The sequence below is a fragment of the Leptosomus discolor genome, chromosome Z, assembly GCF_034619465.1.
Source record: "Leptosomus discolor isolate bLepDis1 chromosome Z, bLepDis1.hap2, whole genome shotgun sequence".
Taxonomy (NCBI): domain Eukaryota; kingdom Metazoa; phylum Chordata; class Aves; order Leptosomiformes; family Leptosomidae; genus Leptosomus; species Leptosomus discolor.
Genome location: NC_141419.1, coordinates 69,434,272 through 69,459,483, shown reverse-complemented (window position 1 = coordinate 69,459,483; position 25,212 = coordinate 69,434,272). Strand labels below are relative to the sequence as shown.

At 40.9% G+C, this 25,212-nt stretch overlaps 1 protein-coding gene across 1 annotated transcript in view; it reads right to left on the bottom strand.

Annotated features, from left to right (window-relative positions):
• LOC147413308 (interleukin-6 receptor subunit beta-like) overlaps nt 1-23,486 on the bottom strand; it is a 31,571-nt gene extending 8,085 nt beyond the window's left edge. The window contains exons 1-12 of the mRNA XM_086480393.1: nt 23,444-23,486; nt 23,204-23,254; nt 19,238-19,349; nt 15,406-15,572; nt 13,201-13,340; nt 10,427-10,568; nt 10,182-10,264; nt 7,409-7,619; nt 5,646-5,804; nt 4,374-4,496; nt 3,632-3,784; nt 1,823-1,966 (exon numbers count right to left, since the gene is read on the bottom strand). Coding sequence (XP_086336519.1) covers nt 1,823-1,966; nt 3,632-3,784; nt 4,374-4,496; nt 5,646-5,804; nt 7,409-7,619; nt 10,182-10,264; nt 10,427-10,568; nt 13,201-13,340; nt 15,406-15,572; nt 19,238-19,349; nt 23,204-23,254; nt 23,444-23,486 — 1,528 coding nt within the window. The remainder of the gene's footprint in view (nt 1-1,822; nt 1,967-3,631; nt 3,785-4,373; nt 4,497-5,645; nt 5,805-7,408; nt 7,620-10,181; nt 10,265-10,426; nt 10,569-13,200; nt 13,341-15,405; nt 15,573-19,237; nt 19,350-23,203; nt 23,255-23,443) is intronic.
• Nucleotides 23,487-25,212: the final 1,726 nt, after the last annotated feature.

Here is a 25,212-nt window from a genome sequence, read left to right as displayed (position 1 = left end):
AAGTGGCTTTTAATCTGTTTTAGACATTACTGGCAGGGTTTGGGGTTCTTTTGATGAGATCCCAGCTGGTCCTGATAACAATAATATGGTTTGTGCATTTCGTAGATGCCATGCTTCACCTATTAAGAAACATTAAGACAATTCTATCTGCAGTCAGCCATTTGTCAGTCCTTGCTGCAAACCTACATCTCCTGTTGCCTGTGTTACTACTTACTTGAGATACTTCCTACCACCCTGAAGCAGATAAAGTGCTCCGGCAGTAAGAGCAGTGCTGCTAACACAGGAACCAAAGCAGTTTGTGATGTGAAGAGTGGGTCGGGGTTGAGGTGTTCTTTACAAACACCTAAATCAAGTTTCAAAATAGCACCAGGAAAGTGTGGTCAGTACATGATTGTGTTGCTGATACTGACAAAACATATTTGCAAAAAGTCTGCTTGCTTTTTCTTTTCCTACCCACCCGCCAACAAAAAATTATTTTTTATCAAACAGCTACTTAATTTTGCTTTAAAAAGGTATTTGAAAAGCTGCAAACTGCTTTGCTGATGAAAAAGGCTTTTATGATAAAGAAACCTGAGGTTCTTCTAATGGATTAAGTAACCTATGAAATGTTCAGGAGGGGGGAAATATTAAATGTAATATTTAAATTCAGTGTAATTACCTGAATTTTTAACATGTATCATTAAATTAACTCTGCTTTTTTGCTGTTTTCCTGAAAAATTGAATCTTGTCCAAATACATGTTCAGTAGGATGCATGGAATAAAGTCCTGCAGAAAAGCTTCAGTAGAAACACTTTAATTTCTTGTATTGACAGGAGAAAGGATTTGGGGAGTGGGGGAGGGAGGAGGAGGAGGCAGAAACCCTATTGATTTCAAGGAAGACTTTTAATTTCTTTCCTTTTTTCTTTTTGCTTCATACTTCTGACTATTCAGTTGTTTCTGTTTATGCCTCCTTCACTTAATACTGCAGTGGGGAGAAGCTATTTGCATACTTCTGTCTGAATTTCACAGGTTAATTTTCCTGTGGTTGATACCATCTTAGCCTGTTCTTTTTTTATTTAGAAAGCTTCAATTGAGCAAAGCTGTGGTCAAACCAAAAAAGGGTCTACTGCAATGTTAGATTTAGTTTAACCGATAAAGTGCTAAAAATGTTTGAGAGACCACGTTTAGCCAACACTGTATGATTATAATATATGAGACTTCATAAATGTAACTGTATTGATGATCTTAGCCTGTCCAGGCACCTTCGAAAAAAGCAAACTTTTGCAGCGAACTATAGGACCTGTTATGTAAAATATACTTAAATTGTTAGAAAAAAAGATACTTTGAATAGTTATCACCCACAGCAGGAGCAACTGAAAGAGACTTTTTTTTTTTCAAAGTTAATGGCTTAGGGGTCTAACTGGAAACCAGTTTTACATTATCGCTCAGAATTTTGCCAAGAGCAAAGACTACTGAACTTAACTAGTCACAGGAAGAATATTTGAACTGCTGAAATCTATGACAGAAATCAGCAATAAAGAAAGATAGGTGCATATAGCTAGCATAAAAAGGTCAGAAAATGTTTCAGATGAGGAACTAAGTCTTCCCTGAATGTTAGGTAATGAAATACAGGCAGAGTTGTTCTGTGATGCATAGCTTACCTCTGACAAAGGAAAAATTTTCTGTGTTTGCTGTCAGTAACTAAGGGCTGAGTAAAAAAGAGTGTGCATGAGCACTTTGTTACTCCTTGAAAAGCAGGAAAGGGTAGACAATAATGCCATATACAGTGCATAAAGCAAGGGCTGATGCTGGGTTACACAGATGCATAGAGCTTCCATAGTACCGTATTTCTGAGTGCTGAAAGGTTGTGAAAGAGTCGGAGGTCCTTCACCAGCATTAGTGAATCCTGAAATCTGCACACGGTAGATGGTTTTTTCTTTCAGTCCAGTAAGACAATAACTTGTGGTAGAAGTATTAAGAGTAACAGCTGAAACACAAGAGGTGTTGGGGAAGGAGATAATTAGATGAACTCTGAAGGCTGAATCTGTATCAGTCTAGCTGATTGGGGAAAAGGCAAAATTTCTGTGCCCTATCCCACACCCGGAGGAAACCACACCGTGCAGACATTCTTCGGATGGTTACAAGATTTCTGCAAAATAATTAGGTACACTTTAAATCCAATGATAAAAAGCATGAGCTTTTAACACACCAAGGATATTTAGATGGTGAGTGCAGAAGGCTGTGTATACTGCATGACGGGAAAATACACCTAACATGGTGAGCGGTGGTTTTCATGTTGGCTGTAACAGTTGACATTAAGGACTAGACACTGTCACATGCTTTACCCTCTCTACAGTAGTCAGTAGTTATTCACCTTGATTAATACCAGCGCTATTACTCATAATTCAGTACAGAAAAAAGGGCTGTGCCTTCTGCTTCACATACTTTGTACGGCTTTCAGCTCAACCTTTCTTTTCTGATGGTGCAGTGACTTTCCCCCCAGCCAGAATAATGCAACCAACAGTGCTGTAGTATGCCTTTAACAAGGCAGCAATTACTTTTCAAGTTTGCCACTGCGAATTTAATGGTGCTGTAGCCTATAGGCTTTCTTCCCCCAAGTTCTCCAATAAAATTATTCTTCCTGCATGGAAAACATGGTAATTGGGTGTCATGTCACTGTTTTATTGACTGATTAGGGCAGAGGGAAAAAGAAATAAAATAAGTTCAGTACTGAACGCTCCCCTTCTGTCTCCTCTTGTGCTTTCTGGTAGGTATTTGGAGTGGAATAGAGCCCCCTGAAGATGATGCCAAACCTCCTGATAATGCTGCTTACTTGAAGGTTTTGTTACTTTTTATGGTCTTGCAAAGGCATAGGCCAACATGAATTATAGAACCCTTGCTGTTCTCCTTTGTTGGGTCTTAGGTGCTATTTGTCTTCCATAGCATGTCTTTAATTTTGTTTGAAAGTCAGTATGTGCAAAGTTAATGTATTTACAGCAAGAAGACTTTCCACTGCAGACCAGAAGAAAAATGTTTATCAAAAGAAGTATGGGGATTTTTTTTGAAAACTCAAGTGGTTTGAGCTCACAGTTATGCATTTATTTCAATGTGTAGAACATCCTTTGTAGTTAAACACAAAAGCTATCAATTTAAGAAATTGTTTCTAAAAATGAAATTAACAATAGTGTCTTTGAAGACTGATAAGAAATATGAACTGTATTCCCTGCTAACGGAGTTCAAAAAAGAAATATATAATTCTTTAAGTCCTATAGAAAGGCTGAGAGTCAAGCTTAGCTGAGTTGCAATGAAACATAAAAGTATTGTGACAAATCTTAATACCTCAGAAATGCTGAGAGTGTACATCTCCCTTACAGCATTACTAGAGAATTCTGCAGTAGTCTTAGAACTGTAAGTTTTAAGGAAATATTTTCTTATCAATATTTAATTTCAGACAATATCTAGAAAGTTGTAGGTATTCATAGGAACATTTAGGGCATCACAACTCTAAGCAGGAGCTGACCTTTAAGGGTGCTCAGTTCCCACAGAAATCTAAGTAACTCAGTAGTGTGCTGCAACAGCACTTAATGGCCTGTGTGAAGCTTTTCTGTTGTGGCCCTGAGCTGCTGCTTTGTTCTGAGCAATAGTGACTTACCTAGCGACTTTTTCCTCAATGAATCTGTGTAGCTGATCCTGTACCCCTGGAGAAAGCCCAAACAGTCTTCAGCAGGTATTTCAGTCCACTTCACAAGTGCAGAATGCTTTGTGATATTCAGAATTGTCACATTAGCGGGACCTGCCCTAGGAACTTAAAAACCAGATAATAATTGAAGTTCTGCATCAATACTTGTGCAATAGACATACAAGACTGAAACCTAGCTGCTGCCTAGAGAGCTCCTTGTCTGATTCTAGTTGTCATAAATATAACATAAAGTGTAGAAGAGAAAGGAGAAATCCCACAGAGTAAAAAACCCCTTATCTTAAGCAATACCAAAGTGGGTAGAAATTGTGACTGTCTCATTAAAAGCACTTTTACTCCAATAGCCACAGCCGTACTCATTTCAACTTGCAATATAAGACACTACCAAATTGGAATTGGAGAACCTGACTTTGGCCACAGTTAAATTTGAGCTACACAGAGCAGTAATTCCAAGACCCTCTTTCAGTTATTTTGGTAATGTCATGTGTAATAATAACATTTCTATGGACCTGTCAGTAAAGAACAACATTCAGGTCATTCACTGCCAGTGCATAACTGCTAGGACCAAGGGCAATGCTAACTGGAGAATGCTGTTAAGTCAACTGGAAAAGAAACTTTGTGTAGGAATCCTTTTATTGCTGGAGATAGGAAATGAGAAGAAATATAGGGGATGAGGTTATATAAAGGGGAGGAATACCTCCTTCAACTGAGTAAAAGTGGGTCACTCCAAAAGTCTTTTCATGTCCTGTGAAACTTTCACACTGACACACATCAGATGCATGTACCATTATTCTGTACAACTTATATGGCTGAAAATTGCCTGGAAAACAAATAAAGGTACATCAGCATTTACTGAAAAGTTATAAATCATGAAGAAGGGGAAAAGAGACAACAACGTTGTAGCTTCTCTGTATAGTTCTTACCTTCTGAGACTCAAAGCATAGTATAAGTTTACAGGGCTTTACAATGAGTACAAAATATGTGCATCCTTCTTCATTGTCTCTAGACGCTTAATACAAACTATTTCAAAGGCAGAACAAGACATAATGTGGGTTTGCTTTTAAAAGATGCCAGATCTGCTTATAGTCTCCCTCTGGAAGGCTTGAGCTGCTGAAGGAGAAGTAGGAAACTAAAATGGCTGTAGATATCTTAGTTCAAGGACAGAAATTTCCCCCTCAGCTAGCATATTTAAAAACAAGCAAAGCAAATAGATGTAATGCGGCAGTGCAGACGTTGCAGAAGGACTAAGGAAAACAGTGCATTCATTTATAGAACTCTGAGGCTAAATGTTCTCTACTGCATATAAAAGCCGGTCCTGAATGGACTTTGCAAGAGCCACCTATGTGATTTTAATCCAGATTTTCAATGACTGTCCCATAAAGGGATCCCTGGATGCAGCTCTTCATGCCTAGCTTGGTAAGCAGAATACTGGAGTTGAGAACTTAGGCTTTGACAAGGACAGCCACTGGGATAGTATCTAAAGGAGTCAAAAATAATCTAAGGGACACTGTAACAGAGCAGTTTATATTTGAAGTTAAGTTTACCTAGGGACAAGAGATACTTTTCTTTTTTTAAAGCCAGTAGTGTATAGGTCTTCCTGGAATGTGGGCAAGGAGAGACATCATACCATCAATGGCATCTTAGCTGCATTTCTTGCTCAGCTGTGACCAGAAGAATCCTACTGAAAACTCCACTTTTTATCTGCCTTGGTGTGCCAAAAATTACATGATCACAGAAGCATAGAATCATAGAATGCATTGGGTTGGAAGGGACCTCCAAAGGTCATCTAGCCCAACACCCTACAATAAGCAGGGACATGATGTCTCAGCACTGGACAAAGGTAAGAGTTGCACTTATCTGAGTCTTCAGTTTGCCCTTAAAAACAGGTTGAAAATCCTACCCTCCCCAACCAAAAATAACCAATAAATGAAATGGCGCTTCCATAAGTAGATGTGGTGGTTGCTGTTACCTAGTGTGAAATTTCCAGTAGCCGTAGTTACTATTTTCATGCACATATCCTCTTTACCAGTGCCCCAGTCAACTACAAAACACTTTGGATTGTATTCTGGAGTCCAGGTGACCACTGCGTTAGTTCCTTGGCGTTTAACATGGATTTGACCAGGCAAGTCTGTGAACAAATATACCATTAGAGGTCAATAAATAGGACTGCAGTTTTCTCCCCTCTCACTTGCTTTCTCTCCTTTGCTCTTTTTCGGAGATTATTCATTAAGTGGTTATCATTGCAGGTGACCAGTATGTAGTAAGGTTTACACTAGTATGTCAATAAAGGAAACTTAGCATCTAGTACTTGCAATGGCCTCTGGGAGCTCCAGTGTTAATTGCTGCTCATGACCTTTAATTTCCCACAATCAGAAAAGGGGAAACGGCTGTTCCAGGTCTCAGGAAGGGGAAGCCTGATGCTGCTAAATAACCTCCCATGAGCTGCTATTAACTGCTATACATAGAGCAACTGCAAGATAGTGCTTACCTGGGGGGGAGGAGAAGAAGGGGTAAATATGGATTATAGCTACGTAAATTTGTATTTCAGATCTTCTGCATTTTCTGCAAGGATCTGAAACATTATGACATTTTTAAAGACAGATTATCAAACTAGGAAAGACCTTATGACTGAAACTAAGAGGGAGAAGAGCAACGTGTCATTTTGGGGTAAGAAGTGGATCTTGTGGCAGACAAAATTCTCCATTCCATTTCCTGTCTGAAAACCAATATAATAAAGTCAAATTAAAGAGAATGTCTGTACTAGCTGAGGAAAAGTTGTGCGTGCTGAGAAGGAATTTATCTTGGGAATGCACTTAACACAAGTATTTTCCCAGTAATTCATGATAGATACAGAGAATCTGCATAGAAGTATGAACAAATTGAAATAGGTGTTTGGAAAGAGCCATGAAGAAGAGGCTGAGCAGTTCAGTAAACAAGCTGTAGCCAAAAATGGCTTGAGGTGGTAGTATATATTTAATCAGAAGAGAGCTAAAGCGGTCAAATGTAAGGGCAAAATCAAATTAAGTCTTTGCAGGGCAAAGGAGAACAGAACGAGGTGAGTGTGTTAGAAAATCCTCGAAAACCAATTAGATGCAGCTGTCTGGAGATCAACCAGGGTACTTGCACGCTTGTTTACTTGTGTGTGCTATTGCTCAATTAAAAAGAATAACCTTACTTTGGAAGAGAGAGGTTTTTCTTTTACTGCAGTAACTATACCTCAAGATTATAACAAATGAAACTAGCTTATAAGAAAAACATGGTTAAAGAGTTTTACTGTTTAAATGAAAACATCTTCATTGGAATATGACATGTACATCCTCTCTATCCCTCCTTTCATTTGCCAGTAGGGGTAATACTGAAATAAAGGACAGTAGCTGTTACTTAGCTCAGAAAACTTAGATTTGCACATAATTCTGCAAACTTTGTTTAAACCGCTGGCATCTACTTAACTTTGAGTACAAGCCTCAAGCCCTTTAGATAGGTAGATCTAGCACAGTTATTTCTCTAGCTTGAGAAAACAAGAAGTACTAAATAAAACATTAAATTGCTTAGTCTGTTAGTTAACTTCTATTTAAACCCTTTCTTAAGAAACAATACTGACTATGCAAAAATATCAGCCAAATAAATATCCAAGAGAATGCTTAACCCTATTCCAAAGACTGTCAAAGGTAGCCTAGAGATTACTCACAAAACTTCTCCACTGCTCTAACGAATGAATGATAAGGTAAGTACCAGTTGTGGAGAAGTCTGGGACAATGTAAATGGCTTGTGGAGATTCTCCTGCTTTGTTATAGGCAGAAATATTAACTCTATAATAAGCCATGGAGAGATTTAGAAGAACTTTTCTGTCGTTTAGAAAGATGCGATTTGGTGAATCCCTGCAACTGTTGGGTATTCTTTCCACAGTAACATAATATCCAAGGATGTTCTCACTTTGTGTCACCTAGTAAGAGGAAAAAAGATTATTATTCCATGAATGTTATTACGTCCTGTGCAGAAAATCAAGACGAATTAAATTGTATAAACAAAATGTCATCTTTAATGATGGGGATAATATCATACTGGTTTAATTAGGTTATTAGGAATCAATGAAGCAAAGCATTTCCTTAAAATTAAGAGCATGCTTAAATTGAGAGGATTTAAACACAGGATTATGTGTTTTGCCTAATTGAGATCTTAGTTATATGTATCCAATCAGTAATAACAGAGTGAAGCAGCTGTAACGTTCTCTACATTTCACCGAAACATATCCCTCCTAATTAGGAACTTGAAAGTTAATGAGAGATGTTTAATTGCAATTTATGCCTCTGGGAATCTTCATCTACAAGGCTCTGTTAGGCATCTACACTCTTTGGATAAATGCTAGTAATTATACTACAACTTTGGAACATGCTATATATCCATTGATAAAAATTTTTAGGTGGTGACGGTTCACTCGTTCTTTTACTGTACTGATCTTCGTGACAGATTGGAAAATGAGTGCACACAAATGGGAATTACTGCAATCTAGATAGAAACTCAACTCAATACATGAAGGTCTGTGAATTCTGCAAGGATTACTTCTGATACCAAGCTTGTCTGTTATTTCTTGGCACAAAATTAATAGTGTGAAGATACCACAAAGCTGGGAGATCAGGTTATTTTAATGAAATAACTGGATACTTTTGGAATAACAGACAGGATGACATTCACTAATTTAAAGGGCAGAGACACAGGTGTTGAGAGGAATTTCTCAGGAAGCTTTAAAATGGAAACAGATGTTTTTCCCAGGATAGGGAGGGAAGAATTGGTGCCATTACTTGAAGCTCTGGTAAAACTGCTGGGGGAAGAATAGTGTTATGGTTCTCTGACCAGAACCTGGAAAAAGTAGGAGAAATAATTTCTAGGATACGCAAAACATGAGATCTATCACACAAGAAGAAACTAATAGAATTTAGCTTTCTTAGTTTAGCAAAATGAGACTGGAAAAGGCTAGCAGTGCTCTATCTTGTGCAGTCCTGCAGGAGGTCCTGTGTTATTTGCATCTATGAAAGCAATACATGTTGCCTGGTTGGGTGTTTAGAGCTAAAGCCAGCTATCTTCTCCTTGTTGATCCAAACTGTGCAGAGGTTACTCACTGAACGTTAACAAAAGCAGAGGAGTTACGGCTAGCTCATAACACCTTTAAGCTGTTTTCTTTGTTTCAGGTCAGTTTAAACAAGTATGGTAGCAGAGACGAAGATTATTTTTTTTCCCTCTATATTTAATGTGTTACCTATTGAGTGCACTCCTTCCCTCTGCCCCTTCAATGTTGTTGAAGTCATCTGGACTTGAACATTATTTTGTGTAATAGACTAGTGTAATTGTTATTCTGAATGGAGGTCCTAGCCGTGATACTATATTTAATATTACTTTTTTTTTTTTAACAAAAGCATTTATGTGGACAATAATTTCTTCACTTAGCAGTTAAACTGGAATGTATGGTTTTATCACATAATGAATAATTTATTGTGCAGCTCTGCTGCCTTCTCAGGTAGAAGAGAAAAAGAGGATCTCTCATCCTTATCTAGAGATGAAGTGCCCATTTCCTCTTTCCGTTTTCTTTCCCTTAACAAAAATGCATGGGGTAACTACAAAACTTTTCATGTCTTCTGATATGTCAAAAATCTGCCAGTCTCTGTCCTTTCTGCCAGGGATGTACCCTACAGCAAACTTCTTGGAGTTTGTAGATGCTCTTTCTCTCAGCATCTAGACAGAATTAATTAGTTCCCATGCAAAAACTTGTAACACCGTGCTCACTGAAGTTGCCTGTGGGCCGCTTGACTATACATTCAGGATTGTCAGTTGTCCATTTCTTACCAAGAGAACTTCAGCTGGTAAAAGTGACGGATCTGCTGTAGTCGGTCAGCTGATAATGACTCTTGCTGCAGAAGAGGGGATGACTCTGATGTGTAGGTTTGAACTTTAATTGTCATCATGAGAAGCATGGAGCTAGATGCTGTTCTTGCAAGCCAGAGGCTCTTTTTCTGTCCTGATTATAATGTATTTGCACTTCTGAATTAGTAAATTAGTAGATTTACCAAGCTTTTCTAAAAGGTTTTGGTCTCTTGAGAATATGAATGCTCCTTAGGAACACATGAAACACCATGTGTGTCACTTGCATGCGCTAAAGACTTGTGACAATCTTTCAAGGAAAGCTTAATTCTAAGAGACAAACTTGAGGCATGCCAATTTTTAATGCAAGCTGGAACAAATCTTTATTCTAGTCAATGATTCTGAGCCCAGAGACTGCTGGTTTAATAATTTTTCAAGTTTATAAATTGGTGTAGCTTTTCCTTGCTAGTTTCTAGCACCTAAAACACCATCATAAAAATGCAGTGAATCCTGAAGCAAGAGTACAATATTTGATGGCTTTTGATTATACAGTGTATTCTCAATACAATAAGAAAGTCTATATTTTCCTATAAAGTAATAAATTAATAGCATGGACATAACAGAAGGTACTCAGACTCTAAGTGAACATTACCTCCCACTTCAGAAGAACACTTCTTCTGCCTGGACAGATTTCTGTAGTTGCATTATATGATATTCTTGGCTTGTTTGTGAGTTCTGGTAAATGTGGAAAAAGATGGAGACATGCACTCGTATGAATCAGTTTGATCTTCATTTTTTTCAACAGTATCTGACAATGCTATTTCATATGATACAAGATTTGAAAAGGCTTTTACATTCATGCTTATTCCCAGTAGGACAAAACTATATTTCACTTACTGTGAGGGACCAAAATCTCTTTACTCCAAACGCAAACACAGTGAAGACTATACTTGGCTATGCATCTGAGCTGAACAATGTATGAAGACATAGCATTTAAATTCGAAACGGTGACATTGACAGCATTGCTTTCTACAGGCACCTAAAAACAAATGATGTTTAATTGATGTAGCAGCAATAAAACATAATCTTATACTAACTGTTTTGTCAGCTAAGGACCAGTCTCCTGACTGAGGCTGAAAGTAGGGGTTCCTATCATCAAAGAGAAATTACTACACATTTTAACCAATGTCTTTTCACTCTTTCAAGGCATTACTCTATTTTTCATGCGCTTGTTCTGCTCAGTCAGGGCATGTAAGCAACAGTTGTCTTTTAAATCAATTAGGCATTACATATACTGGAAAATAATGACTTAACTCTGAGCCTTGTTGGCATTTTGAAGAACAAGATGGCAAGGTCAAATACTTTTTTAAAAATCCCCTTATTCTCAAATGTTACAGTATGTCTAAACAGATCCATGTGACTGATATGGTAGGGAGCATGGATGGATTGAATGTATGGTTGCCTATGCCTTAGCATCACAGAAGTAATGTGCATCTGCAGCTGATGATGGCACTGGAGCTCCAGTGACTGTACAGGGAATGGAGATTGTCTTGAAACAAAGACACCACCTGTGTCTAAGGAAATCCGTGAGCTGAAAACTGTAGGAGAAAATATGATAGCAAACTGTTGCTATATGCTTCAACTATTTTACACTCTTCCCCAGATGTCCATTTGTGGCTGCTATTGGAGTACAGTATCCTGCATTAAATGGACCTTTGATCTGATCTGTTCTATGTGTTATGATGTTTTTGGTAGAAGTGCTATTGCAGATTGAAATATTTGGTTTAGCATTAGTCTGCTATAAAGTTTTGTTTTCTTAATTATAGATACTTCCTAAAAAAATCCCCACCAAAACCCAAAACAAAACCAACAACCCCCCACCCAAACCCCCTGCTATTATGTGACCAGCTCTTCTCTTTGTTTTTCTGCAGTGCTTTCTTTCTTTATTAAAGTTAATTAATTAATTTTGTATACTTTTCTAATAAAACATGCTTGGTCACAAAAAAAGCCACAACACATAATATTACAGAAAGACTCCAAATCTTCTACAGAACAAAAGGGAAGTAAAATGGATTTAAGATCCTAGTGTTAAATTACATGTACATTAATCCTACTCTTGATAAACACCATTTCTCAGCCAGCTTTATATATCCTCTGTGCTTGTATGTCACACTCACCCTTTCCCTTCAGTCCCATCTATAAATGCAGCTGCCATTCATGTGATTACGTAGAGTTTACAGCCCAGGTTCGCAGGATCAGATGGGACATGGGAGATAATGAATATTCATGACCTGTAGCCTTTCAGTACTTGCTCATTCTCATCACCCAGCGTGGATGTCTCTACCAGTCCTTCACATTAATAACTTTAACCTCCTATCACCCCTATCTCCAGAACCTGTAGGACATGCATTTTTTACTGCATTTAACATTCTGTTCTTCCATGTGCTGTGTACCAGACTACCTGCACGTCGTTATCTATCTATTGCACTACCAGGTGGAGTATGCTTGGGTATCTGGCTGTCGTAAAATGGTTTAGGACTTGTATGTAAATGAACAAGGCGACCCTTCTGAGACTTGCATGTTCTTTGTACTGAGATGAAACCCTTCTTATATGGGCCTCTCATAGTATTCCATCTGAAGTGGCTAAACAAAGCGGCAGCCAGCTACAAGAGAAATGGAAAAAATATCATAGGTCTTCTCATATAAAGGGAAGAACATGGGAGATTCTGATGTTACAAAAGAGGTGAAGAGACTCCCAGGAGGGTAGCATTGCCCAAGAAGTGGGAATAGTTGCTTCTTAGACAGTTTTCTTCTTGGAGTTCTGTTCTACCTGATAAACACATTCTTCATACAACTACGGATAACAGAGCTTGAAAAACAGGCAATTTCAGGGACTCAATGATACAATTCATGTGTATGTGCATGCCTGCTGGCTAAGGCTTTGCATGATGTGCTGAATGGCAAGGGGCAGGATAAGCGGCTATTGCTGCTGCTTGCAGATCTTGCTGAAAATATGACTTTTTTTTCCACCTCTTTCTCAGTTCCTTTAGTTTTAAGCACCATCCTTTTGCTGCACCATATTCTCACTGTTGCACACCCTAAAATGCATCTGGAATGGATCTCATAACACAGAGACATTATTTCCCTTCTTGTCAAAAAAGAAATCTGGAAAACTGATGTGAAACGAAAGTGCGTGAAGTGTGAATTGTTACCTTAAAACTCACAGCAACCTGATCTCTAATCAGTTTGAAAATCTAATGATACCAGCAAAAAGAGAGTAATATTGCCCATCACTTAAACTGTAATCAGGATTTGGGTTTGTACAGCATTTCTGATACCTTCTTCAGTTTTTGCACCACCGATGGTTGTAGTGTCTCATTGATGGAATAATGAACCAGCTGACATGACATTCTGTTTTAGTTTTTTTTTTTCCTCTGTATAAAGCTATTAATCTTTCTTTCCCAAACAGCTTAGGATCTGTTAGAACAAAACTAAGAGACTTTTGTGAGATTTGCCCACAAATTGGCTGCATGCTGTGCCTCCTTGCTATCCATGTTGTCTGCGCTCTGCAGTAGCATCCTGTTGATCTCCTGCCTTACATGCTACGTACTGCTGAGCTGATAGTAAGGCGCGCCGTGTTCTCAAGTGACTGTTCATGTGGAAGTACTTACCAGCATCCACTGAGTGGATTCTGCGAGTGCTTCTCTGTATCTCAGCTCGTATGGTGTAGGAGTTGCAGGTAGGTCCCACTTTATTATCAATTTGTTTGTGATCTGATAAGCATTTAGGTTAGATGGTGTCAAGCATTTCCCTAAAATGGGGAACATGCAGCTGTTATAAATGCAAGAGAAGCAGCAAAGCTTTGCTAATTATGGCTGTCAGGTGTGGTTTCTAAAAAATAAAAGACTTGGCACAGAATACTGAACACTGAAAGACTTTAGAAAGACTGGAAATAAAGAATTGCTGTATCTTTATGGTATCAACAAAATACAGTTGTTCCTCTTGCCTTTCTTTTGTGAGTACTTCTACATATATCAGGAAGACCCTTTTTCTAAGCAGGTGCTATTCTAAGTGAGTCTGAAAAGCAAAATCAAGAGTACCTGTAATTGTGAATTGTATAAAAAATTTCTAGAACATCTTCCAATTTCAGCAGCTGTGTTTATAATTGTAAGTGCAAATACGTTTTTGTCTTTCCCTCCAATAAACTCAAGGTAGACAAAAGCCTCCAGAAGAGGTCATAGTGATAATTTGAGTTGTATTGCTAGTGCCCCCGCAGCAGTCAGAAGCACTGTCTTTTCTTTGACTGTGATTACTCTGAGCAGGTGAAATTTTGGGAATCTCTTAAAGTCACTGGTCACAGGCAGTGTTCCTCAGGGCTCAGGATAGGGGCTGGTCTTGCTTAGTATCTTTATCATTGATCTGGATGAAGGGATCAAGTGCACCCCCACGAAGTTTGCAGATGACACTAAATTGGGTGGGAGTGTGGATCTGCTCAAGGGCAGCAAGGCTCTGCAGAGGGACCTGGACAGGCTGGATCGATGGGCTGAGGCCAGTTGTGTGAGGTTTAACAAGGCCAAGTGCCGGGTCCTGCACTTGGGTCACAACAACCCCATGCAGCGCTACAGGCTTGGGGAGGAGTGGCTGGAGAGCTGCCTGGTGGGAAGGGACCTGGGGGTGCTGGTCGACAAGAGCCGGCTGAACATGAGCCAGCAGTGTGCCCAGGTGGCCAAGAAGGCCAACAGCACCCTGGCCTGTATCAGCAATAGTGTGGCCAGCAGGAGCAGGGAGGTGATCGTGCCCCTGTGCTGGGCACTGGTGAGGCCGTACCTCGAATACGAGGGGTTTTGGGCCCCTCACTACAAGAAGGACATTGAGGTGCTGGAGCGTGTCCAGAGAAGGGCAATGAAGCTGGTGAAGCGTCTGGAGAACAGGTCTGATGAGGAGCGGCTGAGGGAACTGGGGCTGTTTAGCTTGGAGAAGAGGAGGCTGAGGGGAGACCTTATCGCTCTCTACAGCTACCTGAAAGGAGGTTGTAGCCAGGTAAGCGTTGGTCTCTTCTCCCAGGTAACAAGTGATAGGATGAGAGGAAATGGCCTCATGTTGTGGCAGGGGAGGTTTAGATTGGACATTGGGAGAAATTTCTTTACTGAAAGAGTAGTCAAGCATTGGAACAGACTGCCCAGTGAAGTAGTGGAGTCACCATCCCTGGAGGTGTTCAAAAAACATGTAGATGTGGCACGCTGGGGCATGGTTTAGTCGGCATGGTGGTGTTGGGTTGACGGTTGCACTTGATGATCTTAGAGGTCTCTTCCAACCTAATGATTCTATGATTCTGAGTTACCTCAGTGATCAGATACTGCAGGAAATCTTTAAATAAACATCTAAAGGACACAGTTAATAGGTTTTATTTTTTCATATCCCCCCTGCAGCACTCTGTAATGGGTAACCAGCCTTCAAAAAGAGTTGAACTTTGAAAAGGTTTCTCAAAATGTTAATGCTCTACAACTAGAATTCCTTAAGTGCATGGTACTGAGTCAACCTGCTCTTTGTAAACCAATAAAGAAGTTCAGAAAACCATCAAAGAGGGCACAGGAATCTGGTTAAGTACTGTACACAAATATCACTATATATTTTTCTGGATATGACTCTTTTATAGCAAATGATTCAAAGTAAAATCCTTCTCCCATAAAAGCTGATAGACTTCCGCTATAGATTTCAGTAAACATCCAAGGAAGCCAAACTGCATCTTAGCTCTCTAAATCAGTAAAAATAACAAGTGTATATTGGGAAGTACAATTTTGGAAATAATCTTTAAGAAAATGCTTCCACTGCTTCAGCTGGGCACTGCAGTAACACAGCTTGTGAAGACACTGTACCTGCTTTGCTTGGTGTGACTGAGATGTTCTTTCCTTTCACGCAGCTGTCACGGGCATAATTCACTGCTATCCAAATAGATGCAGATCGCTTCATGTAGAGATCCTTCCGTTCTATCGTGATGGAAGATGATGATACGTTTAGTTGAAAAAGTTTTGGTATTCTGTCCCTTCAGAGAAAATGAAGCAGAATGAAAACCATTTTATTGGATTATAGTTACTCTTTCCTCCCCCTGCCCTAGAAAGCATCATTACAGCAATTGATAGTTTTCCAGGTACCTATATACAAAGTTCAATGTCTCGAAATCCTGAATGTGAGGCTTAAGTAGCTGGAAACAGCAAGCATAATTCCAGTACCCTAGTAACTCTAGTGAATTTAAACATGCAAATCTTTGTTGTGCAGTAGAGAACAGTTAAATTCCTTAAACGTGTAAGGCACAGCATGATACCAGACAAAATCCGTATGGCCTTCTTTTGTATTTACAGTGGGATATAAAGAGCATTTAGATGGTATAAAAGTAGGTTAGAAATTACTTCATAAAGTCTACTTGCCATAGGGGCACATAAATTCCTTTTGAACAGCAAAATTTCCCAATTACCTGAACCTAAATTAACACAGAGGTATGAAAAACCTCTTATGCGTTATATGCTGGTCTTCTGATTTTGTTCCTGGAAAGGACCAGATTTTGACAAAGATGTTTAAATGCCACCTCATTCCTCAGCCCTGTAGACATCTCCTGGTATACCTAATGCGCACAGCACAAAAAGTCCAAGACGTTTAAGGCCTTACATAGGAGGCTGTTCCTGTTCTGCCTAGGGTTTTTTTCCCCCATGTGTCTCTCATTTACTCCTTGCCACACACAGAACAGGTTTTTTTCAAGGTTAAAGCTGTGCCGGTTCAATGTTCTCAAAGAAATGGGCTGGCATACTGATAGCCTACTTACATATTTCAAGTATTAAATGTGCTGATCACAATACAATATTTAATAACTGAACAAAACCACTTGAAGTTTCTCCTGTCTTCTGCTTCAGACTAGTTGTGAATCAGGCATTAACATTTCAAAACATGATTTCGAATACTTGGTTGGAACTTCTCTGTGGGAGTGTTTTTCTTTAATTTTTTTCTTCCTGACAACTAAATCATAAGGAGCAAGGATAAGGAACGATTTCAATGTCAAACTGATGTTACTTGCAGAAAGGTGTGATGTCCTCTTCTAGGCTAGCAAAAATCCCTTTCAAACACTTTTTGTTTTCCTTTTAACCTCAGAAAAATGGAGAAAGGAAGTTTTTCTTTATGACACTGGGTTGAAGCCTAGGAGACTGAGGTTCAAGTCCTGGCTCTGGCTTGGGAAAATCAACATCACTGTGAGGCAATTGCCTCCCTCCTCCTGCACCCACCTCCTATTTCACTCTTCTCTCCCCGCGCCCCCCCCCCCCCCCCCGCCCCCGCCTTCTCTGTTCATAACATTTGCAACAGCATAGTCTGATTTTGGCTGAGGACTCCAAAAGCAACTAGCTTACAAATACTTCAGCTGATAGCATCTCTGCAGAAGCAGAGCCATTTAACAGGTGCTTGTCCCCTTCCAAGAAATTTGGGCTCCTGGAAGACCCAAGAGACAAGACAGCAAATGCAGTGGGGTTCAGTGCTTGCTGCAAGTTGGCACCTGCTGCTGCCTCCAGGAAAATATTGAAGGCGATGCGGGGAGTAACCCCAGCCCTGAGGTGATCGCCTTGCTCCTCTGTAATGTGGAGAAGATCACCTTGGGGTATTTCCCAGTGCAGTGACATTTCCTTAGCATTAGGAGGTGCTCCTAGCCACAGCTTACTTTTAATGCAGAGTGCTGGGTTATGTGGCGAAATAATCAGCAATGTGCATCAGAATTTGCCAACAGCATACAGTGTTGTACCCTGTGTACCCCATGATATGGTCTTATGGCAAAGATCGTGTCTTCTGATTTCACTTCCCTCTTTCTAAACATACCCTTAATCTCATGGGAGATCCCAGATATATAGATATAAAATGAGTAAAATCCGTTCTGTAATGCATGTACTGAGACAGAAAACTGCTTAAATTATTGATTTTAGCAAACCAATGGGCAGATGTTGATTTAATCTACCTATCTACATTTTACCTGGCTTCTTTATTTTAGCTTTCTCAAAAAAGGCGCAACTGAAGATACCCATATTTTAAAGTAACCAGTTTAAGAATAACCCTACAAGTTCATTCCATTTATTAAACCAATACTTGATAATTCAGATTTGCATGAAAATACTTAAAAATCTATTTTTTTTATGTGCCACATCTGACATCTCCTTGGATACATGATATAATATATAATGTATAATAAAAAACAGCTTAGTGTCTGGTTTTGGGTTTTTTTTTTTTTTTTTTACTTTGAATGCATTAGTGTTGATTATTCAATGCAAATCAATAGGTGCAAATAAAAGTAATTGATTTAGGGTGATCTTTGGCAACAGTGTTTCAAACAGTGTGTTGGAGGCATAGAAAGATGAATAACGACACTTCGTATTGGTTTGCGTGGCAAGGTTTTGGGAATGGGGGGGCTACAGGGCTGACTTCTGTGAGAAGCTGCTGGAAGTGTCCCCTATGTCTGACAGAGCCAATGCCAGCCGGCTCCAAGATGGACCTGCTGGTGGCCAAGGCTGAGCCCATCAGTGACAGTGGTAGCACCTCTGTGATAATGTATTTAAAAAAGGGGGAAAAATCTGTGCAATAGCAATTGCTGGAGACAGGAGTGAGAAGATGTGAGAGAAACAACTCTGCAGGCACCAAGGTCAGTGAAGAAGGAGGGGGAGGAGGTGCTTCAGACACTAGAGCAGAGGTTCCCCTGCAGCCCCTGGTGAAGACCACAGTGATGCAGGCTGTCCCTCTGCAGCCCATGGAGGTTAACAGTGGAGCAGATATCCACCTGCAGCGCATGGAGGACACCATACTGGAGCGAATGGATGCTTGAAGGAGGCTGGGACCCTGTGGGAACCCTGCACTGGAGCAGGTTTACTGGCAGGACCTGTGGACCCATGGAGAGAGGAGCCCATGCTGGAGCAGGTTTGCAGGCAGGACTTGTGACCCCATGGGGGACCCACCCTGGAGTGATCTGTTCCTGAAGGACTGCACCCTATGGAAGGGACCTATGCTGGAGCAGTTTGTGAAGAACTGCAGCCTGTGGGAAGGACTCACATTGAAGAAGTTTGTGCCTCCTGTGGGAGGGACGCCACGCTGGAGCAGGGCAAGCGTGAGGAGTCCTTCCTCTGAAAAGAAAGGAGTGGCAGAGACAATGTGTGATGAACTGACTCCAACCCCCATTCCTCGTCCCCCTGTGCCACTGTAGGGGAGGAGGTAGAGAAAATTAGGAGTGAAGTAGAGCCCAGGAAGAAGGGAGGGGTGAGGGGAAGGTGTTTTTAAGATTTGGGCTTATTTCTCATTATCCTACTCTGATTTGATCGGTAATAAATTAAACTAATTTCCCCAAGTCCAGTCTGTTTTGCCCATGATGGTGTTTGGTGAGTGATCTCTCTGTCCTTGTCTTGACCCACGAGCCTTTTGTTGTATTTTCTCTCCCTTGTCCAGTTGAGGAGGGGAGTGATAGAGTGGCTTTGGTGGGCATCCAGTGTCCAGCCAGTGTCAACCCACCACACTCTTACCAAGCTCTTACCAAATCAATAGGTATTGATGAGATGTGAAAAAAGTTTTTGACCAGTAGTGTGTAACAACTTACAATGTGATGAAATACATTGGAGAAAAACTCTGGCAGGTAGGAATGATGCCAAATAGCAATGACAGCTTTTTGTTTTCTGATATTCCTTTCAGACTTACCATTTTAAGAATATGGTATAACTAATTATATTTGGAGCACTGGGTACTGGCAGCCAGGTACAGGTTAGATCCTCACTTACTTCTTTGTAGCACACCAATTCATTGTCCCAATCTGCAAGAGGAAAACATGTGGACTAGAAAAGACCCATCACAGGCAACTGTTTGCCATTAACCGGTGTGAGGCGGCCATGAGAAGCAAAATCAAATACAAAACAGGCTACACCCTTTTGTGCAATAAAATAAGAACTAGCTGTGTGCGTCCTTACACCACGTTTACTCTCAAGGCAAGGAGTTCACTAATGTTTAGAACAAGGGAAAAAGACATTTGGAAAGATTAAACCTTACCAGTCCTAATGTTTCCAAGCAAAACCTCGTTTCGCTACATGAAGGTAGAAAGGGGTAATTCTTCCTGTGTTGTATGATGCCATTACCAGCTGGTATGTACTCAACAAAATAGCGCTGAAATGCTTGCTACGGTTTTCCTACAGCTGTGGTATTATTACACCTTTGAACTGTGTTTCTCTCCTATAATAGTAACATCTTGCTTGTTGCTTGCGCCTGCATTTATTTAAAGCTTAATTTTTTTTTTCTTCCCAATTCTGAATGAAAGCTCTTTTACACTTCTGGAAGCACTACTGCATCCTGTGACACAAAAATTGCAGGAACAAGTTGCATATATTCAAGGAAGCATTACTAGCTTTTGGCCCTCTGCTTCAAGGAAAGGTTTTGCAAGGTAATCTCCTTAAACCAGATATCTGACAAAATTACTGTGAACCTCTGCCCTAAGAGACCTTAGATTTTTATCTCCCAGCTCTGCTCTGGCTTCACACCATTCCCATCTGACAGATAGTGCCTGTCTTGCCAATGTGTTCCTGGAAGCACTCAGTTGTTTGCTGAAATCTGTTCAAAGCATTGCCTTCTGGTGGGTTCTCTGGATCTGGAGAGCAAGCCCCTTCTGGACGGAGTTGCTGTGACTCGGGGGCCCTGGAGAAGCAGGAGCATATGCCTTGAACGGAAGGGAGGCACTGTTCACCCGAGGGATTATAAACCGGAGCTGGCAACAGCTCTGCCTGGAGCAGTCTATTGACTGCTAAAAACCACAAACGTACAGACATTTTTGAAAGTACAGGCCAGAATTGACCGCATGCACCCTTGTGAAACGACTCAGAAATGAGTGCCATGCAATTAAGTTGGGGGAAAAAAGGAGAGAGGGGCTGCATTTTGGCAAGTAACACCAAGAGCCAACGTGACGTTTCCGTGATTTCCAACTGGCAAGAGTTTCTTGCAAACCATTATACGCTGCAGCATAGAGCTAATTATCAACAGTGGAACTGACTGACTAGACTCCAGAATTACTCCAAAACCATTGGTCATCTCTATCTGGAGTTCAGAAGAATGCACTATTGCTGGAGAAAAACAATATGCTGCTTGTACTACCAGCTTCATAAAGATCACATTATAAAGCGGGAGGAGCATAAGTTTATGTACAAAATGACTCGTGCTTAATTTTTGGAAAGAAAAATACGGGGTTTTTTTGCGAATGAACATATACATTTTTCAGCTGAAGGGAAATCAAACACTGATGACATTTTTAGTCTCTGGTGGTTAAGCTTATTTCGGTATTCAGTATTTCAAAAACATCTTATCAGAAATGGTAGTGATAAAATATGACTGTTCTCTTTTGCTTTGTGTCTTACCGTCTGAACTATTAGTTCAGAAGAATCAGCCATGATGTCTCAAAGTACCACCCACACTTTTAAAAAAAGACCTGAATTTTTTTTTTCCTCTTAAGAATAGTAGATAGGGATCTCAACAGGTACAGATACTTAAGGTGATAAAAATGAATTTTTCCTGACGAGTTACATGTTCTTTATATCTAGCAGGTTTAACGAGTTACCAAGAGGCCTATCAATCTTGAATGAGAAATGTTTTGCTATTTGATAAGTAAGTATGTCTGTCTCTGGATTTGGTGTTACAGCATGGTTATGGTATCTCATAACCTAGGTTATGAGATAAAGAATCAGCTCTCCTCTTTTCCTCATTCAGCCATTTCTTCCTACAACCTGAGTTACAGAATATCCTCGGTATTCTTGTGATCGTTCAGATGGCAGCTGTATGTTTAAGTTAAAAGTTGATTTGGACTAAAAAGTGTGTCAGATGAGTATACCCCAGACTTTAATACCCTCACCCTATGACACCTCCTTTCTCCTACTAAAAGAAACATGCTTTTCTAATAGTTATGCTTCATCAGTTTAGGTATGCACAGCTTCCTATCGGGGAGATGGAGATCAGGTCTTCCTTGTTTCTACAGCAATGTAAATCACTACTGAATTCTTTGCTTTCCTAGTCTGACCACCAAACCAAATCTTGGCCACCTCACCCAAGGACATGGTGCTCTAATTTCTGCGGAAAGCATCAAGTGCTCGCACACTCTTCTTTTTTACTCCAAATGAAGCCTTTCATTTACTTGGTGCTTTATCTTTGCTGTTGTTTTAAGAAACGCCTGAAAACAAAACCTTTTTGGATGTGCTGTAACACTTCATGTTAATATGTTTGTAACATACTGCTCCTGAAACTATTTGAAATAACAAGAGAGTGATGAGAAGGAAGCATTTTCAGTCTCCTACTAAAGTACTAACTTCTTCCCCAAATAATTTCTATTAACTGAGTTCCAAGTGGTGCCCACAGCATTGCAGACCTGTCTCTGCTTATGGAATGCTCTCAGTCTTACAAAAACCCTTTGGGTTTCTCTATGAGGTGATGGTATTAGAACAAAGACAAAAGAGTAGACTTTCTATGTGGAAATAGTGTATTAGCTCAACTAACAGCCTAATGCACCACCACAGTGCTGATATGCTGAAGTTCTGTGTTACTTTCTTCAGATGAACATAATGAATGTTACACACTGGGGTTTTTTCACTTGTTCTATTTGTGGGTGTTAGTGTCCACATGCAAATCCGTTTTTATGCTAGTGCTTTTTTGTTCTACTGTACTGTTTCCCCTTAAAGAACATGCATATTATTAGTTGTTCCCAGCCCTAAATTAGTACTAGTCCTGTACCATGACTGTGCTCCAAGAGCTATACGAAGAAATGAAAATTTTTTTCTCTTTTCTAAAGTCATCACAATCCAGTTTCTTCGGGAAAAAAAAAAAAAAAAAAAAAAAAAAAAGCAGCTTATTTTTTTTCATTCTAGAACTGGTGTTCTCAGTAATGCTTTAGCAGAATTTAGCCTGATTGGCTAACAGCAAGGCCTAGAAAATTATCTGTGGCTAATTTCAGAAAAACATAGTTCTGATGATGTCTTATCCACTGCCACCGCGTACTCAAAAACCTGCCTTCTCTGCTGCGCCTCGTAGCCAGTAGGGTATTTCTGCCTACAGCAAATCCACCGTGAAGTACGCAGATGGCCACCAGCTGCTGTGCGGCAACCGCCACTGAAACGCGTCGGGCTGGTCCTTTTTACCGTTAACAGTGTTGATCAGTTAAATGTAAAGCACGAATAATCGTCACACATAAAATTACAGGTCCCGCTGCCTTTTAAAACCGCGGTAATTTGCCCAGAAGCCTCACCCCGGGCAGGAGTCACCGGCAGCCTGCGGACCGCTGCCCGTCCGCCCGCCTACCCGCCTGCCTGCCTGCCGCGGGCGCCTGCCCCCGCGGAAAGCGGCACCCGCCCCCCGCGCCGACACCGCGGCCCCCCCGCCCCCCGCGCCGACACCACGCCCTCCCCCCCCCCCCCCCCGCGCCACCGCCCCCCGCGCCGACACCGCGGCCCCCGCCGCCAGCAGCCGGGACGGCCGCTGCCCGCAGCGCCGCCGGAAGGGCGGGGGCCGCGGGGGGGCGGGGTCTGGGGGGCGGGCCGGGGGGCGCAGAGGCGCGCGGTCTCTGGTGGCTGGAGGGCTTCCCGCGGCGGTGACGTGCGTCCGTGCGGTATGGGCGGTGCGACGCCAGGGGGGTTTACCCACCTGGGAGCTGCTGGCAGAAGGGCACGTCCCGCTTGGTGCAGCGGCAGGAGCCTGGGGGGTAAAAAGGAGTCGTTGAGCAAAACAGCTGTAAAAGGCACAGCAAAAACCGTCACTGGGTGTTCTGCACCCACGGAACTCCGTCCGGTCACAGTTTCGGTCGTACAGCCTTGCCTTTGAGTAACGTTAAGAACTTCTACTGTTTATAAACAGTGGTAAATTATGCAGCAAAAGAAAACTCACCTGTTGCAAATAAAAAGATAACTGCCAGCAGAGAGTTCTTCATCTTCTCTGTAAAGAAGCATAATGATTACCATCAACATTACACTGTCCTCAGTCTGGTTTTCACACTTGCTCTTCAAACTTCCTATTCCTTCCACCATCTATGCTGCTGCTGGCTGAACACAAGTAGTAGGTTTATTAATGACAATGTGAGGGACACTTGAGCTCTCAGTTATGAATTGTATTTACGAAATGCTAACAAGCCTTCAGAAAAACAGAAACTTTCCTCCTTGGTGTTTGCAAGAAGTCACAGTGAGATTCTTAAGCGTGTCTGAGACACCAGCAGTGCAAACAAAATCAAGCTTATACAGGTACTTCAAACTCCTTCAAAAATCCTAGCCTAAACATCAATGAGAATTAGAGATACTGATACCAGTAAAAGCCAGGTAAGTTTGACTCACTCTAATAGGAATGTTTGGATACTGTAGAAATAATGCCAGCAGAAGACCCTGCCTGTCTTCACTTCCTGACTCCTTCCCCCATTCAAAGTAATTTCACCACTGCAAAGACGCTGCATCTATGTTGTTGGCACCAGCACTGGGAGCCCTCACGTAGACAAAAATCACCATAGCTGTAAATCAGATGTGACTATAAACTCCACCTCCATTAAGTCTGGTCAGAGAACATTTAAAATAACTCTCTGGGCACAGAAGCCACCAGAGCCACAATAGCTGTGGCTGCTAAAGCAGCAAAGGGAAATTTTCAGAAAACTTCACTGCTGTGGAAAATTTCCCTTCTGGGTGTAGATAGCTGCAATCAGAGACTGGATTCGAGCCTACCTGGTGATAGGCAAATTATTGACTTATCTTGGCAACCATGGCATCTTTCAGGTTGAGTATTGAATAACAAAAAAAAAATTCTGTTTAAAATGAATCACTTTCTTAAAGAGAGAGTTATGGGCATGCTTCTGAGCCTGGTCTGCAGTAGGAGTGGGTGACTAATGCACCAACTATATCTTAACAGATTTCTGAAGGGCACAGTCATGAAATGCAACAAAGAATTCTACTGAGTGTTACAGGGGGTTTCCTAGAGGTGAAATCATCTGGGCTTGGGAGCAAGCTCCGAACTGCTGAATGGTGGAGCATAGAGTGTGTGCATGCAGGTTCAAAACCCCACTTATCTATATGACCCAAAAACCATCCGTGACAACACTTCCCACAAGAATAGCCAAAGGATAGTGTTAATTTATGAGCAGTAAGCAAAAACTGACAAACGCAAGTCATACACGTGAGAGATTTTGACAGCGGGGGCTGAAGAGTTAGGGACTCAGAGTAGCATAGAAGTCAAGAGATGGAGAAAACTACATGAAGTGTATGTATTGGTTTGATGTGATCAGGATAGTCATGTTTAAAATAAGCTATCCCAAATGAAAACCATGTAAGTAAATCAATGCAAGAGCAGGAAACCAGATTCAGCATGAACAGAATTAGAACGGAGGATACTGGGGAGAAATAAACCCAGTAAGGCAAGTCCATGTTATCTTTGCTGGAGCTCTAGGTCTCAGCATGAATGTTGCTGTCATTTAAAGAAAAAAACCTCAATTGTAATGAGTGCAGAAAATACACTGGCAGTCAAAATAGGAGAGGAGATAGAATCTCAAAAACTGGAATTTGTCATAGAAGGAAGAACTCATTTTTAATTATAGCTCAGCTATCAAGTTGCCATAGTAACCTTTTAATGTATAACAAAAGCTGAATTTTTATTTTTGAGGTAAATTTTGCATAGAACCA